The sequence below is a fragment of the Pelodiscus sinensis genome, chromosome 21 (genome assembly GCF_052426305.1).
Source record: "Pelodiscus sinensis isolate ZL-2025 chromosome 21, ASM5242630v1, whole genome shotgun sequence".
NCBI lineage: Eukaryota > Metazoa > Chordata > Testudines > Trionychidae > Pelodiscus > Pelodiscus sinensis.
In genome coordinates this window covers 6,206,210-6,223,852 of record NC_143072.1, presented here as the reverse complement: position 1 = coordinate 6,223,852, position 17,643 = coordinate 6,206,210, and the positions used below count along the sequence as shown (strand labels likewise).

The 17,643-nt window shown below is 42.9% G+C and overlaps 1 protein-coding gene across 9 annotated transcripts in view; it reads right to left on the bottom strand.

Moving 5' to 3' along the window:
* AUTS2 (activator of transcription and developmental regulator AUTS2) overlaps window positions 1–17,643 on the bottom strand; it is a 1,120,208-nt gene that overhangs the window by 338,595 nt on the left and 763,970 nt on the right. For all 9 annotated transcript variants that reach the window (XM_075904281.2, XM_075904276.2, XM_075904275.2 and 6 more), the window contains one exon: window positions 3,960–3,989. In XM_075904281.2, coding sequence (XP_075760396.2) covers window positions 3,960–3,989 — 30 coding nt within the window. The remainder of the gene's footprint in view (window positions 1–3,959; window positions 3,990–17,643) is intronic.

Below are 17,643 nucleotides of genomic sequence, written 5' to 3'. Positions count from 1 at the left end.
TCAAATTAACAGCAGAGCAAGGCCTCAGATCTCTGCCTGGGCTGGCACAGTAAGCTCAGTAAATACTACAGCATTAGCAGCTCTTTTTCAGACCTGGGTCTGAGCTGCACAATTCAGAGCTAGGTTTGGTTCTGGGATCTGAATTGCCTTCAGTCACCAGGGACATTTGGCCCTGAGCTTAATCTCATCCCTTTGACAACTGCCATCAATTGCCAAGTTCAGATCCAGCATTGAATTTTAAACTTTCTCTGCACAAGTCCTCGGAACACTTAGGCTGGGTCTACACTGCAGGGCTGTGTCTACACTGGCATGAATTTCCGGAAATGCTTAAAACAGAATAGTTTTCGTTATAAGTATTTCCGGAAAAAGAGCGTCTACACTGGCAGGCTGCTTTTCTGGAAAAGCCCCTTTTCCGGAAAAGCATCTGTGGCCAATGTAGACGCGCTTTTCCGGAAAAGAGCCCCAATCGTCACTTTCGCGATCGGGGCTTTTTTCCGGAAAAGACTACTGGGCTGTCTACACTGGCCCTTTTCTGGAACAGTGTTCCGGAATAAGAACTTATGCCCGAGCGGGAGCAGCGTACCTTTTCCGGAATAGCGGCTGATTTTGTACAGTAGAGCGTCGTTGCTTTTCCGGAAATTCAAGGGCCCGTGTAGACAGCTCGCAGCTTATTCCGGAAAAGCGGCTGATTTTCCGGAATAAGTGGCCCAGTGTAGACACAGCCCAGGGGTTTTGTGCAAGAAGCCTTTTGTGGAAGAGATCTTCCACAAAAACGTCTTGCGCAAAAGTGCATCCAGACCTCAAAGCGCATCGCAAAAGCGATTTGCTTTTATGCAAGAGAGAGTCCACACTGCTTGGATACTCTAGCGCAAGAAAGCTCTGATGGCCTGTGCTTTTGCCGATACAGGTTTCCTGCACAAAAACCCCTCCGGAGCGTCCATACCTGCCGTTTTGCGCAAGAGCTGTAGCGCAAAAAGGAGTTATTCCTCATGGGGAGAGGAATAACTCTACCGGCAAAAGCCTTCTGTTCTACCAATTTAGTTGTGTAAAAACGCACTTGAGGTGTGGATGCTCTGCCGGTTTTTGCACAAAAATGGCCGGTTTTGTGCAAAAACCTTGTAGTGTAGACGTAGCCTCAGCATATGTCTACACTGCAGCATTTTTCTGGAAAAACGGCTGTTTTTCCAGAAAAACTATACTTACGTCCACACTGTTATTGCGTTCTTTCGTGAAAGAATGCAGGGGTTTTTCTGACAGTGTTAAACCTCTTTCTACAAGGAAGAAGCCTTTTTCTGAAAAAGCTTTGTCAGAAAAAGGCATATGTAGACGCAGAAGAAGGAGTTCTTTCGAAAGAAGAGGCCTCCAGAAAATAATACAGGTGCTCTGGTGGCCACTCCATCCAGACTAATCACAACTTAAATGTGAGATAGCATCCAATCAATGTGGATGCTATTTTTCGAAAAAGCACATTGCTTTTTCATTGAGCTTTTGCTGTGTGGACACTCTCTTTTGAAATAAGCTTTTCTGGAAGAAATCTTCCGGAAAAAGCTTCTTCCAAAAGACATTTGCAGTCTAGACATAGCCCCAGTAAAAGGTGTCATTTTGGGCCTCTCTCAAGTATTGTAATGAAAAAAATAATCCTTAATTGGTAACCCCCACATACATGAAAGTTGCTCAGTTTGCCTTTATATACAGAAGCGCTGTAAAAGAAAAGCATCAGGAAAACTGGTGGACATGAACTCTGCAAGTATAAGGGTATATCTACACTGCCACCCTAGTTTGAACTAGGGTGGCTAATGTAGGCATTCGAACTTGCAGATGAAGCCCGGGATTTAAATATCCCAGGCTTCATTTTTATGTTCCCGGGCGGGCGCCATTTTTAAATGCCCGTAGTTCAAACTACCTGCCCGCGGCTACACGTGGCACAGACTAAGTAGTTCGAATTAAACCTCCTAATTCGAACTACCGATATTCCTCCCAGGCTTCATTTGCAAGTTCGAACGCCTACATTAGCCACCCTAGTTCAATCTAGGGTGGCAGTGTAGACATACCCTAAGGCTATGTCTACACTCGCGTCTTCTTGCATTAGAAGTATGGAATATCCGTGGAATATCATGGAGCCTCATTTGCATACCTAATGAACTGCCATTTTTGCAGAAGAGGCTCTTGCACCAGAAGGAGCTGTCTACACTGCCCCTTCTTGCGCAAGAAAAGCCCTCTTGCGCAATGCCGTTCTTCCTGAAAAGTAATCGGCATAACAGCATTGCCCAAGAGGGTTTTTCTTGCGCAAGAAGGGGCAGTGTAGACAGCTCCTTCTGGCGCAAGAGCCTCTTCTGCAAAAATGGCGGCTCATTAGGTATGCAAATGAGGCTCGGCTATATTCCACGCTTAGCCTCATTTGCATATTTCTCACGCAAGACGCCGTGAATGTAGACATAGCCTAAGAGTGGAAGGAAAATGCACTTATGGTGCATAAACACAGGTTTATCATCTTCTACCACTTAAGGAATAGCCTAAAATTGAATAATCAGTAAGTTAGGTGGAATTGGATAGTAATACATTGGAACTTCATATCTAAAGATGCAGGTTACTATTCTGTGTAAAAAAACAATTACAAACCCACATGTCTCTGTTATTGTACTCTGATTTACTCCAGTGATTAGCCATCCGATGGAGGGGAAATCACTAATGGAGTCAAATGCCGCAAACCAAAGTAAATAGTACATCTTAACATAGTTAACAAATTATTATGAAAACCACAGAAGAAACAAATCCCCTTTCTGGGACATTATCAAAAGCTGAGGGCCAAAGAGAGTTGGCAGTTGGAGGCACGGGGAGAGAATTTTGCTTGTCTTCCTCCTAAAATAACACAGCACTGATCAACTTTACCGAATCGGAGCTCTCCGGTCTGTTGTTTCCTTGTGCATTTCACAACGTGCTTAGATTCTTTTCTGCTGTGTCAGTGGAGACACACAATGGGGTCATTGTAAAGACATCATCTTCCTTCTTCTTGGTCTACTTGGAGCCAGTTCACAGAACTAGTCACCCTCCTCAACATAATGTGAGGGAGTCACATGGAGTAGACTTCCCCACATGCTTCCCCAAATGTGCCCAGCAAAGAAAAGAAGAGGAGAAACCAGTTAAACTGACAAAGGAAAAGGTTTGGGGTCATCCCGTAAGGACCGTCACACATATAAAAGAGTCACAGAATTCAATCTAGAAATGACATTTTAACCCCTTCCCCCCCATTGTGATAATTTGTTTTGACAGGTAAGAATGTTACACAGAGATTTGTTCACATCAAAGGGAAAAAATTCAGACATATCAATGCAAAAGCTGCAGTTACTAGCATCATGAACAACAAATAGCTTTATAGATCGGTGGTTCCCGAATAGCACAACTTCCTCCCACGCCCTCCCCTCCCACACCAAGACTCTCAGGGTGGAGTCATTGGGGCCTTTACAAAGCAAATCCATTGCTCTGCCTGAGGGCCCAGTTTTTAAATGTGTCAAAGGAGACACTCTCAAAAATAAATACATGAACCCTTTGAGTTGGCAGAACCTTGCACGTGCCAGCCAGACGACAGTGTGGATAAATGACCGTTTACAAGTGCAAATATGGATCTTTGTCAATATTTTCCCCTTGTGTTCATGACATGTTAGCCTTGCGGCGATACAAATGGACAATGGTCAAAGCAGTGTGCGTGCGTTACATACATAGATTGTGTGCCAATATGTCACAGAATGGGATGCGGTGCCTCCAAGTCATAGACTTGAAAAGTTCATCCCTAAAGTGTCTGATCCAGAGCCCACTGAAGCCAATGGCAGCCTTTCCATTGACTACAGTGGGCGTTGGCTCAGGCCCTAAAACAAAATGTATATAAACAACTGAATCCAGCATGGTGGTGTCTGTGCCCATAATGACATAGAACAGTACCAGTGGCGAATGCCCCAGCTTACCTTTTCTTCTTGATCACTGTCACTGTCGCACTGAAATAGAAAAAGAAAAAGAAACATGGATGAGAGAAACCTTTCCAAAGTAAAAGAGAGATAAAAGACATGACCAAAGCGCTCAAAATGAGTGAAGCCCACAGTCAATGAGGCTGCAATTCTTTTGGAAAGAAACACTTATTACATAACGGGGGTGTTCCCCACTCTCCTTCAAACAGAATTTGTATTTCAAGCCACCACACTTGTATTTATATTTCTATTCAAGTATTAACATGATTCCACAAAGTCATTTACGGTATATATCCTATTCCCCCAGTCAGGCTAATTTACATTCAAGGAAGCTAGTGTTGCATGAGGACAGAAGCCAAAATTAAATCACAGGGCAAGAAAAAAGTATCAGCTGCTTCTGATGAAAGGTAGGTAAGCTGCATCCCCACAGATCAGCTGCAAAGGTTTTGTCAATGGCAGGGCATGGAAACAGTTTAGACAACACTAAATATTTGGGGTCGGAAGGAATTTTCCTCCAGGGTAGATTGGCAGAGGCCCTGGAGGTTTTTCGCCTTCCTCTGTAGCATTGGGCACAGATCACAGCTGAAGGACTCTCTGCATGTTGGGTCCTTCAAAGTATTTGAAGGCTTCAATATCTTTGATATAGGTGAGAGGATTATTCTAAGAGGGGTGGTTGAGATTCTGTGGCCTGCACTGTGCAGGGGGTCAGACTAGATGATCATAATGGTCCCTTCTGACCTTAAAGTCTATGAGTCTATGAGAACACTTGTTTGCCCCAGAAGATGATACACCTGACAAATCTACCATTTTACTCCACTGTTACTAGATGGCTCGCTTTGATGCCATTGCTCACAGATGATCCACTGAAAAATCCTGATGATTCAAGACAAATCAAAGCGGAACCGAGGGCATGTTGTATCTAGACTCTATTCAGGGAGATATTCTGGACTCCTAAACTGGGCCTGATGAAGACATGTAAAGGGCTGTACTGTACATTGCTGAACACCATGCTGTTTATCTTGCGAAACATCTCTTCCGGTTGTGCAATTTTTAAATACCACAAATAATACCAGAGCTAGAAATGGATGAACCCGCAAGTGGTGAATTGGTGTTGATAAGAGATCAGAAGTTCAATTCTTACATGAACTACTGACATGCTCAGAGTCAGTGACGTTGGGGACATAGGAATTGCCTCATCAACTCAGAGCAGTGGTTCAGTATCCAGTCTCTTAGAATGGCTAGTAGCAAATGCTTCATGAAAGGAGTAAGACTGCCACAATGGACAATTATACAATGCCCATACCTTGGGGAAAGTTTCTTCCTAAACCAGGCATGAAGCCAAATGGAGTTAGGTACTAAAACATCTTAAAGGATCAGGACTTAGTCCTTGGTTTATGCTCTGAATCACATTCTTTACACATTTATTATCACTAATGCAACTGTGAAAACGGTGGTCTTTCAATTTCCTTAGATTTCTCCTAATTCTTTTCTGGGAGAGAATAAATTGGAACACCCAGTTTACCTTCTCAGCACCTCGCTGCTCACTACCAAGCTCTGGCTCAGAATTATTCACAGATATTATCTGGCAAATAATTTCAAATAATGGATAAATTAGAGAAAATTGCCATCTGCCTGCAGATAATTCCCAAATAGGAACAGAGGTGAAATTCATTGAACAAATTATTCATTAAAAATGATTTATCTAACTCTAGCTTCCACCTGGATACTTTGGTGACTGGAATAATATTTTTTAAAACAGATCAGATAGATCAGGCAGATGAGACAGAGTTTTATTTCAGAATTTAACCTCACACAAAGAGCAAGGTGGGACTTGTTTGTTTGTTGGGTTTGCAGGCCTATGTGTTTGCAGGGAGTATGTGTTTATGTTACTAACAAAAGTAGCATTTGGCATTTTTATACTAGGGAGAGGAACATCATATTAGGAGACAGCAAAACGTGGTGTTTTCCCCTTTCAACTTGCTCCTGTCCCGAGACTTTGAACCCATAATCAGTTATATACGTGAGACATTCCACCGAGTTCAGTGTAACTATGCCTTGTGTAAAGTTAGCCAGATCTGTAGTGTATGTGCATCTGTACCCACAAAATGAGCCATGGATATCTACATTGCAATCCGTGGATGCAGATACCCGTGGATCTAAAGCACATATCTGTGGATTTGCAGGGCTCTACAGCTATGTAAGTCTCTGCGGGACAGGGCCCTGGGTTTGCATATATGCCAAAACATACAGCATTTTTCATCGTTGGACCTCAGAGCACTTTACAAAGGAAGCATCATTATCCCCATTTTACAGTAGCGACACTGAAGCACCGAGGTGGGAGCAGGGAGGGGGAAAATAACTTAGCCAAGATCACTCAACTACCTAGATCTGAGGAGAGAGTCTATTAGCCATTGACACATACTGGCTCCTTCTCCACTGTTATTTTCGGTGTCATAAACTGCAAGGAGCAAGCAAAAAATAAAAAAAAGGTGAAGGAAAAAGGATTTCCTGGTTCACAAGGGTCTGGAGAGGATTTATTATTATTATTATTATTATTATTATTGATGGAAAGAAGGATACCTGGTAGGACCAGTTCCCCCCCAATCTCTTACAGCTTTGAGTTGGAGAGTAATCCATGACCTCTGAATTTCCCAGCAAAACATTTACCTGCATTCCAGAGACGCTGACGAGAAAGCTGGGGGAACAGCATCCGTGGGAATGGTTCTTTCCATCAAAGCGTTAAGCTTCCTGCCTTCTGACAGTCCAGTTCTAATTTCAAGGTCTGCTTAGTTCTGCATCAAATAATTACCGCTATACCCAGAAGCACCTCATCTCCAGAGTTAAACATATGGCGAAGGACTGAGACCTACTGGTGTCCATTATGGAAGCAACACGAGTGCCAGGCTGATTAAAAATGCAGGCTCCCTTCACAACATGCCCAGTGACTGACAGCTTCGCGATTTGGCCAGTCACTCTGTCTGCCAAAACCCACCTCTGCTGTGTGGAGCCCACCTGGCGTGCTGAGAAAACAGTTCCATTCCTGGTATTAAATTCCCACACTGACCCGAGGACTTTGCCGTGAGCTCAGCAGGAGCGCACCAGCCAATTTACAGCTCCATCCTCAAGAGCCCTGAGTGCCAGCCTCTGGCAGAGACGAATGATGGTCAAACCCTATCGCTCATAAATTATGCAAAGGCAATAAATGCACTCAGCAAACAGCTCTGAACGTTTGCCTAGCCTGGCTCCTAATACACTTTGCAACATGCCAGGAGTCCTGCACACACACAAGGCATCTATTTCCCTCATAAAGGGGTTTTGTTGAGAAGGAGCAAGGGAAAGAGAGCCACAGGCCTGGAGAGCCGTTTCAATAGCAGAACGTTACAGGCAAGCTTTATGAAAGAACGGGAGGGGGGAAAGAGCAAGAGATGCAAGAGGATTTACATGCTGTGTTGAGCTTTAATGTTCACTTAACATGTGTGTCTTTCTGGCCCAGAGTGTTTTGTATTGTAATGCTAACTGGGCTTCTCCTGGGCAACGTCTAACACTGGCGGGTTATTGCACAAGATACCGAGGTCTCCAAACTATCCAAAGACAAGTGTCAGAGATGGGCTGTTGAGTTAGATGGGCCATTGTCCTGTCCCAGAAGGACCGTTCTTGGGGTCATATGCCCGTCCCACTCCCTCTATGTTGAACTCCACTCACATGGGAACAAATAGAGCTTTATTTCTATTTATTTATGCAAGACTGCTCCTGATTTCTATAGCATACAGAGGATATGTCTACACTACAGAGTTTTTTCAGAAAAACGGCCATTTTTAGGAAAAAACTTCAATTACGTTCACACTTCAATCACGTTCTTTCAAAAGAAAATCGAAAGTACAGAGGGGTTTTTCCGACATTGGTAAACCTCTTTCTACAAGGACGAAGCCTTTTTCTGAACGAGCTCTTTTCGGAAAAAGGCGTGTGTGGATGGGGAAAAGGGAGTTCTTTCGAAAGAAGAGGAAAGAGGAAAAAGCACAAGTGCCCTGGTGGCCACTCCATCCATAGTAACACAGCTTAAATGCGAGAGAGCATCCATTCGGTGTGGATGCTATCCTTTGAAAAAGCAGATCGCTTTTTTGATGTGCTTTGGCAGTGTGGGCGCTCTCTTTTGAAAGAAGATTTTTCGGAAGATCTCTTCTGGAAAAGCTTCTTCCGAAAGAAGCCTGCAGTCCAGACATGGCCAGAGCACATTATCAGCAATCCAAAAAAGCTATTAATATCAGGCCAGCATCAATTTGTTCAAAATGGTCATCTTCTTTAACTGCTAAATCTCACAGCCCCATGTCATGTGACTAGGATTCAAGCCTCATTTTTCAATACTTCTGCAAGTACACACTGACCCCAACAACAAGTTTGAACAGCATTATATTATGAATTGCATCTTGGTCGATCGTGAACCTACATTTACGTGCATGCAATGCAGCTGCCCCTGCAAAGCTATTATTCCTAGAAGCTTTCTGAAGTGATGAAGCAATATTCCATTAGCAAGAGTTCTGAAATGACCCCTCCCTCCCAAAAAAACCCAACTCCTATCACTCTCCTTTGTGTTTCGGGCAAACTGTTCAAAAATTTATTAGGCCAGGTCAGGATCATAACAGGATACGGTGCTCTCCATCTGTCTTTGCTGCTGCACAAATATAACTACAGACCCAGTTAATTCATCTGTGCCAAGGAATGAGTTTATGTGCCTGAAAAATAGAAAAAGATCTCTCTGTTTCAATGTTGGGGCTTAATGATTGTTGTATTGTGAAGATGAGGACTAGCACACTGAGCATTGGTCCAAAGAAGGCAGAATAGCCCGTGCTGTGGAGAATAAAGTTTAAAATCTTCCCCCTTTTCCTGCACAGGGACAGCTGTCCCAATTTCACTTTTCCAAAATCTGTCATCCTATCATGTTATCGCTACAATTTGGGCCCATTTTAATAACTTGTGAGAACTGGGGCAAATCAGGGTGAGTAAAGGTCTCAGCTGTCTCACCAGCTCATTCAGGCTTACGTCCCACCATGGAATTCTACGTCCCTCACTGACTGAACACATTCTTGCGCAGAAAGTGGCAGTCATTGAATATATCATGTACAATGACACCGATGAGGGCATTTCACTCCACGGACTTTGCTGGAACAGCTATTTCGTACCGTGAATCCATTTATCATTGACACAAAAGGAGTCAGCACCACTGCGGTAGCTGCGCTGAGCAAAGTGGATTCTACTCAACTGTCGTCTGAAAAGAAATCTGAAGAAAATGAGGGAAAACCCAGGCCCCAGACAGGCTCACATTGACAACAGCAATATTCTTGTCCATCTAGCCACCAAACTGTCAGCTTCAGAAAAGGGCAAAGGGACTATGTTTAAGCTCCACACTTAGACCTCTGCTTCCATGCGGTGTGGGGAGGAAACATCTTTAAGATGAAAGGAGACACAGACAGAATACACAGGCAAATTTCTAATTGGTGTGATGGACACAGTGAAACTCAGGAAGAAGCCAGTGGGTGAGCTTTTACTTTCTTTTCTGTTTCTGCCTTTCCCTGCAAGGAACATGCAGCATGGTGCTCCAGGCTGTAGAACAGCGTGTTGTTTACAGGTGCCCATTCCCGGTTTTCCAGAGTCTGCTGGTTTTCAACTGCAGTCGTTTTTTCCCCCTCCCGGTATTACAAAAGCGACATGCACTTAAAGCAAGGACACGTGAGGTGAGGTATGTGCTAGTTGCACACAATATTTTGAGAGCCGTGCGTAGGGTTACCAGATACTTTCGCAAAAAATACCGAACATGGTGGGGAAAAAATTGGTTCAGCCAAAAAAAAAAACCCACCAAAAAAACCACACTGCGCCTTTAAATCCCCACAGTCACTGCTCCCCCTGTCAGATGCGGCAGGGGAGGAATGTCCCAAATGGCCTTCATAGAATCATAGAATAATAGGACTGGAAGGGACCTCGAGAGGTCATCGAGTCCAGCCCCCCGCCCTCAAGGCAGGACCAAGCTCCGTCTACACCATCCCTGACAGATGTCTATCTAACCTGTTCTTAAATATCTCCAGAGAGGGAGATTCCACCACCTCCCTTGGCAATTTATTCCAATATTTGACCACCCTGACAGTTAGGAATTTTTTCCTAATGTCCAATCTAAACCTCCCTTGCTGCACTTTAAGCCCATTACTCCTTGTCCTGTCCTCAGAAACCAAGAGGAACAAATTTTCTCCTTCCTCCTTGTGACACCCTTTTAGATATTTGAAAACCGCTATCATATTTGAAAACCGCTATCAAACCGCTTCCATCCAAGAAAAACAGAAAAAAACAGACATTTTATATGTCCGGTATTTTCTGTTTTTTTAACCGGACAGAGGCTGTAAATACCGGACTGTCCGGCCAATACCATACATCTGACAATCCTAGCCATGCACTTCCTCTGCATCCAATCAAAGTGTTGCTACGGCAACAGCCCACGGTTCAGTTGGCACACCCCGCAACTTTTGGGAGACCATCTTGTTTACAACAATTTTGTTGCCAACTGAGATCAAGGAGGGCCACTCATGAGGCCCACTCACAAGCCTTGGTTGCCCCGCACTGCTGATGAATCATCATGTGAACTGCAAATTAATTTGTGTTACATTCCGTGGAGCAATTTTCCTCCGTTTTTCATATCATTTCCTAAGATACAGGTGGGCAGAGGACGTCTAACATCATGGGTTAGACAGCTGTAGATTCAGTTTTATCCAAAATACCAAAGTGTAAACAAATAATTCCAATGTTGGTCTCTTATCTGGAGTCTCTTCCCCCCACCCGCAAACTCACCACTATGCTTATTTGTGGTACCCTTTTTAGACATTCAAAATTAGTTTGGCCTCTTAGGAAAAAAAAAAGTTGAAAATCTCAGAACATGTTGAACCACAATCTGTTTGAAGTCTCACGCAATGTTCTCTCTAATCTTTTCTATCCATATGCAGATTTTTTCTATGAATGTGTGGAATTAATTTTTTTATGTGCATGAAGGCATGTGTGAATGGGCACCACCCATAAAAACAAAAATCCTAGCTGCAGGCTCTCTGCCTTTTAGCGTGGCAATATCTGAATCTCTTGTGAGCGGTCATACAAGTGCACCACTAACGGGGAACGTTGAAGCATGACACGAGTAACTGTTTTCTCACTTCTCAAGAGTTGTGCACATGAAAAAGTTTGATCATCAGTGTAACTAAGACACTTACTGTTTGAATATCAAAGCCAAAAACTACAAATAAAATGTATTGCTATCCACAAGAAAGTGAACATAAAAGATAAAGAACTACCGTGTACATGCATGTATCTGTGTGTACATGTGTGTGTACCCTCTGCAAATGGTGCTCCATAACCATACCTTAAAAAGTACAGAATACAGTGGGGTTTGGCTAGGATTGAATTCCCCCCTTGCAGATAGCAAGCATGAGGTGCACGGTCCCATGGACTTCCACTTAGGCCCCATTTTGTTTCCAGGAGCAGTTTGTTCTACAGTAAAACCTGTGCTATCTGGAACTTAAGCATCCGGAAAACTGTAGAAACAGGCAAATTTCTGACACCGGGAAAAGCAAAACAAAACAAAAAACTGGCCCTTTAAGTGCCGGGCCGCTCCTCAGACGAGCGAGTAGCATGTATCCGGGGAAGGGGGGGAACGGCAGCCAGAAGCAAGCAGCAAGCATCTCGGCGCCCCTCGTGGCTGCCTCCCCCCCCCCAGCAGGCCACCCCCGCCATCTCCGCCTCCTGCTCCCCCTGGCTTCCACCCCTCCTCACCAGGCTGCATCCCGCCCCCCGCGGCTCATGGCCCCTCTAGCAGGCCACATCCCGGCCCCCACACGGCTCCTGCCCCTCCCCCCTCAGAATTTTTAGGTTACTGGCATGCCCTAATCCCTGGGTGTGACAGATAACACAGGTTTTACTGTACTTTGAAGACTTAAGTGGGACTTAAGTGGTGCATAGGGTGTCTTCTAGCCATCCACAGAGGGGCAAATTTCACCCCGAGAGAACAGGAATGATTTGTAGCTAGAGGTTCCTTTAGGCACTGCACTGAGTAACAGGTGATGTTCAAAAGACACCCCACTCCAGAGGCTTCATACCTGGCCTTCATACATGCTTCTAGGGGACCATATTTCCTTTGCGATCTTCTTGTATCAGGGAGATCACAGAAAGAAGGAGCAGGTTACTGCAGAAAGAATGCTGGTTACTTTTCCCCTTATCTCTCTTTCACCATGGCTACTTTTTGTTGCCTTTCCCTCAGAGATGTTTAGAGCTTTATCCAACTCCCTCTGAAGCAAATGAAAAGACTCTCATTGACTTGAGTGAAAGACTAATTGGCCCTAAGAGAAGTCAGGATAATGATGGCAAGAGGAATTCAGGGTTGTAATTTCCAAGGAGCCGCATGAGTCAGGTACCCAAATCCCCGTGGCATCCAATGGGAGCTAGCACCTGACTCCCATAATCCATGTAGATAATTCCAACCTCAGCCACTCAGTAAAATAAACCCACAAATCATTCTCTCTGAAGCTGATTTAATAACCTCTTCGTCTCAGTTTGCCAAGTCACCAACTTGTCCTCACTAACAATTATTCCATATTATTCTGTTCTGGGCTTCCAGTTCATCTTTACTTCTTTATGACCATCTTTTAGACAGGCAACACATTGGAGCAGGAATCTTTATTCTGCACGTGTCGCCAGTGATGAGCACTCTTTCAGTGTTTAAAAACAATACGCTGCATCAATACTCTGAGAATAGGTTAACCACAAAGAATTAAACTGTGCCCGTTGCAGCCAGTGTCTAATAATGCTCTAGCCAGAGCCTTTGTACAGAAAGGTCCCTTTTTCATCCATCCCAAACTTAGCTTAATGGTTCAGTCCACCATTTGATTCCTCCATATGCGGTACAGGCTAATGAAAGCAAGCTGTGCCAATGGACAAAAAGCAAAGCACGCTATGGGTTAAAATAATACAAGAGTCTATTTTTTCCACTGTGTTGTGATCCATAAAAATCACCCTGAGCCCTTCCTCTTTCTTCTCTGCTTGTGAAGCCAATTGCTTTGATTGCAGTGATATGAGCTTGCTGAAATGACTTGCCCTTGCTTGTGAAGCAAATGGAACATGCTAATAGAACTTATCGCATTACCCGATGCAAAAGTGCCATAGCTCATTACTTTAAGATAAAAGGATATCATTGCAGACGGGAAGCAGAATTGACTTTCTGAGGCCCGACTTGATGATGATTTAATCAACTGCTCTCTTTCACTTCTCATCTCTGTGCCTGTCGGTTTCACAGGTGCTGTTAAATGAGACACTCAGAAAGTGAGCGCAGGGAAAGAAATTGCTGTCATTACTTTTCAAGAAAGGAGGTATGCAAATTTTCGACAGAAAGATTGCGTTCATAATGGGCCTGGTAAAATACAAGGATCATGCTTGACAGGTGAGGGCAAGTCATTTGTACGTCCTTAAAGTGAAGCAACCATCCTCATTTAAAAACTGTGCTCGATAAAAGAAACTACAAATGAAAGCCATGTGGCAGCTAGGAAGCAGAATGGAAGCCCTTGAAGGCATCTCTATTGCAGGTCTGGCTTCAGTACACAGGTTCTTAGCTGTCACATGGCCAAATTTGGACCTCAGAGACACATATGGAATTCCCACTAAAGAATAGTTACTTGGTACACTGAAACTGGGACCTGAGAATCAAGCTGGGTTCTTTCTTGCTTCATCATCATCATAATTAATCATAATAAGGGAGAGAAACAAACAAAATAAAACAAAAACCTTAAGTCAAGGAAGAGTTAAGGTTGAGACCACATATTTGTAACCTAAAGGTAAAAAAAAAGCATGGCTAGAATGGAGAAATGATCATAAACCCAAATATTACAAAGCCAGGAGATTTAGAAGTAAGGAAAACCAAGATATGGAAATACAGTTAAGAAACCGTAATAAACCTAACACAGCCCTGTGGTGATGGAATACAATAATTGTCTCAGAAAGTATGTTAGTGTTTGTGATGCAATATGAGATTAAACTGATTTTTAATGGCTAGAGCACAATAGCCAGTTTAGAGGGCGCGTTATGTATTACAGGAATAGCACAAAGAAATCAATGTGCACTGGTGAACATGGTCCTTATCTGATTGTCAACTTATTGATTCAGAATGTTCTAGTCTAGTTTCTATAAGCTCTTGTACCATGCTTTTGATAGCAGCCTTCAGCTTTGATAGTATCCTTCAACTTCCTGAAGGGAGGTTCCAAAGAGGATGGAGAAAGGCTGTTCTCAGTAGAGGTGGATGACAGAACAAGGATCAATGGTCTCAAGTTACAGTGGGGGAGGTCTAGGTTGAATATTAGGAAAAACTATTTCACTAGGAGGGTGGTGAAGCACTGGAATGGGTTACCTAGGGAGGTGGTGGAATCTCCATCCCTAGAGGTTTTTACGTCTTGGCTTGACAAAGCCCTGTCTGGGTTGATTTAGTTGGGATTAGTCCTGCTTTGGGCAGGAGGCTGGACTTGATGACCTCCTAAGGTCTCTTCCAGCCCTATAATTCTATGCTTATCACCATCACATCTGAGACACTTCCCGCAGTGCCTTAAGGTAGGTGACGAACTTCTGTCATGTGTTTGTTTTGCCTTAAAAATAATTTTACCCTGAAAGTCAGCAGCTAGGACTAGATTAAAAAAAAATAAAAAATAAAAACCAGCTCTCATGGATAAAATGTCATTTTTACAAAGTCCCTATTCAGAGAACTACATTATCAATTTTTGATTGTATTCATTATGATATTCTGGCATGTTTTTAAATGGTACCTACTCCACTTCTTTCATTAATAGAGACAAATAGAGACTAGCAGTTAGATTAGGTAGTCACAGGCACGGTCCCTGTATGCATAAGTTTCTACCAGTGGGTACATCTACAATGCGCAGCTATTTCAGGATACCAGAATCCCAAAATAGCTACCCCATGTCTTAACAAACCACCAGTTATTTCAAAATATTTTTCGAAATAACACGCATGCTATTTCGGCATCCCTGTAACCCTCAACCCATGAGGGTTATGGGATGTCTCGCAATAGTGCATTATTTTGAAATTTGGCACTATGTAGACGTGCCAAATTTCAAATAAGCTATTCGAAATAGAATCAAAACAAGATATGCAATTTGCATAGCGCTAATTGTGCTTCTTATTTCGAGTTTAGGGTGTTGTGTAGATGCACCCAGTAGAGTTAAAGCGTTTTGTTATTCTGTTGTCTACAGCCTAGTTTAGTTCCTAAATGGATACTTGACTGACTTAAAGTGTCTTGATCTTAGTTCCTTGAAGGTGAAAAACGAGAAAGCTGTGCACATGTAAGGACTGAGATAAAAGGCAAAAGAGGAAATTAAAATAAATAAAAGATACAAAAGCAAATATAATAAATTATGCACACTTTAATAATAGTTTGTAGATCTGGGATGGCCAGAATACTTTTAAGTGATGAAAATAAAATAAAAAACTCATCACAAAACATGAAACAATTATTGGTTTCCATCAGGTACTTAGCCATTTTAGGATTTATTCAGGGGGATTCTAGCCAATCACATTAACAATTGGTCTGGAGACCAGGGCCGGCCCACATCATTTTGGCACCTGAAGTGGGGAGCTCAAATGCTGCCCCCATGCCACCTTTTCTCCTGCCTGCCTGTTATGTCTCTTGTGCCCTCCTTCCTCCAGCACAGCACCCCACCATCTCTGTGCATCTAGAGCAGAGCGAATACGTATGCACCAGCAGCAGACAATTTTCTACACTCTGGGTCCTAGTGCTCCCCCCCCCACACACACACACAGTCTGGCACCTGAGGCGGCTGCCTCAGTTCGCCTCATGGTAAGGCCAGCCCTGCTGGAGACTCATGAATACAAGGGTTATGAATACAAGGGTTGCCCTTTTGCCTTTGATAGACATACATGATTTGCATGTGAGCCCTGTGGTGCTTAGACTTACTAGGGAATAACTAGGAATATTCAGACCATGATAATTGGTTAAAAAGGCAACTAAAAAGACTGCAGCCACTATATGTCAGTGCTCTACTTGGGAACTGGTTGCCTGATTGGTATAATTTGCTGAAACTAATCATTCAGCTAATTTTAAGTATTTATTTTCTAATATGCTAAGGTGCATTCAGAGCAATGGAGCTGGTCAAGTTGTATTAGTTGAACTGTAAATGAAAAATGAATTGTGTCAGTGAAATATGCGTTGATCAAATACATGACTTGGTGTCTACCCCCACCACATAATTCAATTATTAACTGCGTCCAAAGCTAAACATATGCTACAATCCAAGAATACATCGGGGTCCTGATGCAACTCCATTTGGAGTCATCAAAAGACTGCAATAGGTGTTGCAAGGCAGTGTGGCCTTTTAGTGAAGGCACTAGAGTAAGTAGTCAAGTGACCCAACTCTTCCACTGAATTTTTTTACCTCTCTGTACTACTGCTTCCCCTTTCCACTTTTTAACTCCACCTCCCTCTCTTCAGGAGAAAGGAGGGGGAGTCTCACTATATACAACTGATGAAGTGGGTTTTTGCCCACAAAGTTTATGCCCAAATAAATCTGGTAGTTTTTAAGGTGCAGGTGGACTCTTTGTTTTTTGCACTTAGGCCATGTCTACACCAGGAAACTATTTTGAAATGACTAAATTCAGCTTAAGAACTCCCAATTGAACACATTCTAATTAGCGTGTCCTCACTATGGGGAAGCATCGGAATTAGTCCGAGGTAGGCTCCGTTAATGTGGATTTGCGACTTCAGACTTAGAGCCTCAGGAAACACTCTGGGAAGCTGCAGGAGGCCTCCCGGAGGCCAATAAATTTGAATTAGCAGCATGGGAGCGTTCACACTAATGTTATTTTGAAATTATTATTTCAGAGTTAGCATTACTCCTCATGAAAAGTAGGAGTACAGAGTTCGAATTCCACGGCTCATTATTTCGAAATAACAAACTTAAGAGGAGGCTATTTCGGAATAAGGTCCTAGTGTAGACTAGAGCCTAGAGAGTAACATGGCTACCCTCTGATCCTTGTCTCACTACATGTTTGTACAGTCACTGGCACAATGGAGCCTGAACTCAGTTGGGCTATGTGCTTTTTGTGCTATGTAATATATCTACATAATAATAGAAAAGAAAAGGAAGGATTCAATCGATTTGGATCAAGTCCTTGATGAACAATGCATTATTCAACAGATCATTCTACCTCATCCTCGACCTAACGCAACCAAAGCAAAATATATTTCAGTCTAAAATTACTTCTATTAGAGACCTCAGAAAACAACAAACAAAAAGAAACAAAGTAAAATCTTGTGGGTATCTGCCGTAACAAGCTATATAGCAAGTCTGAGATTAAAATGGCTGATGAATTTCACATATAGGGAGAGTTATTTGACTTCTAAGACATAATCATTTTAAGGAAAAATAGCATTAAAAATCCACATAAACCAAACAAAGGTAGCTTTTTCCAATCCTAGAACTTTAAAATGGGTAAAGCCACTTAAACAGAACTGTGTAGTAAATAAATAAATAATAACAATGTCATCAACTCCAAAACAGCCCAAATCAATTGATCCTCAGGGCTACGAACAACTGAGCTATAAACCTCTGAATAATGGAATTTTAATGGATACCAAAAAACT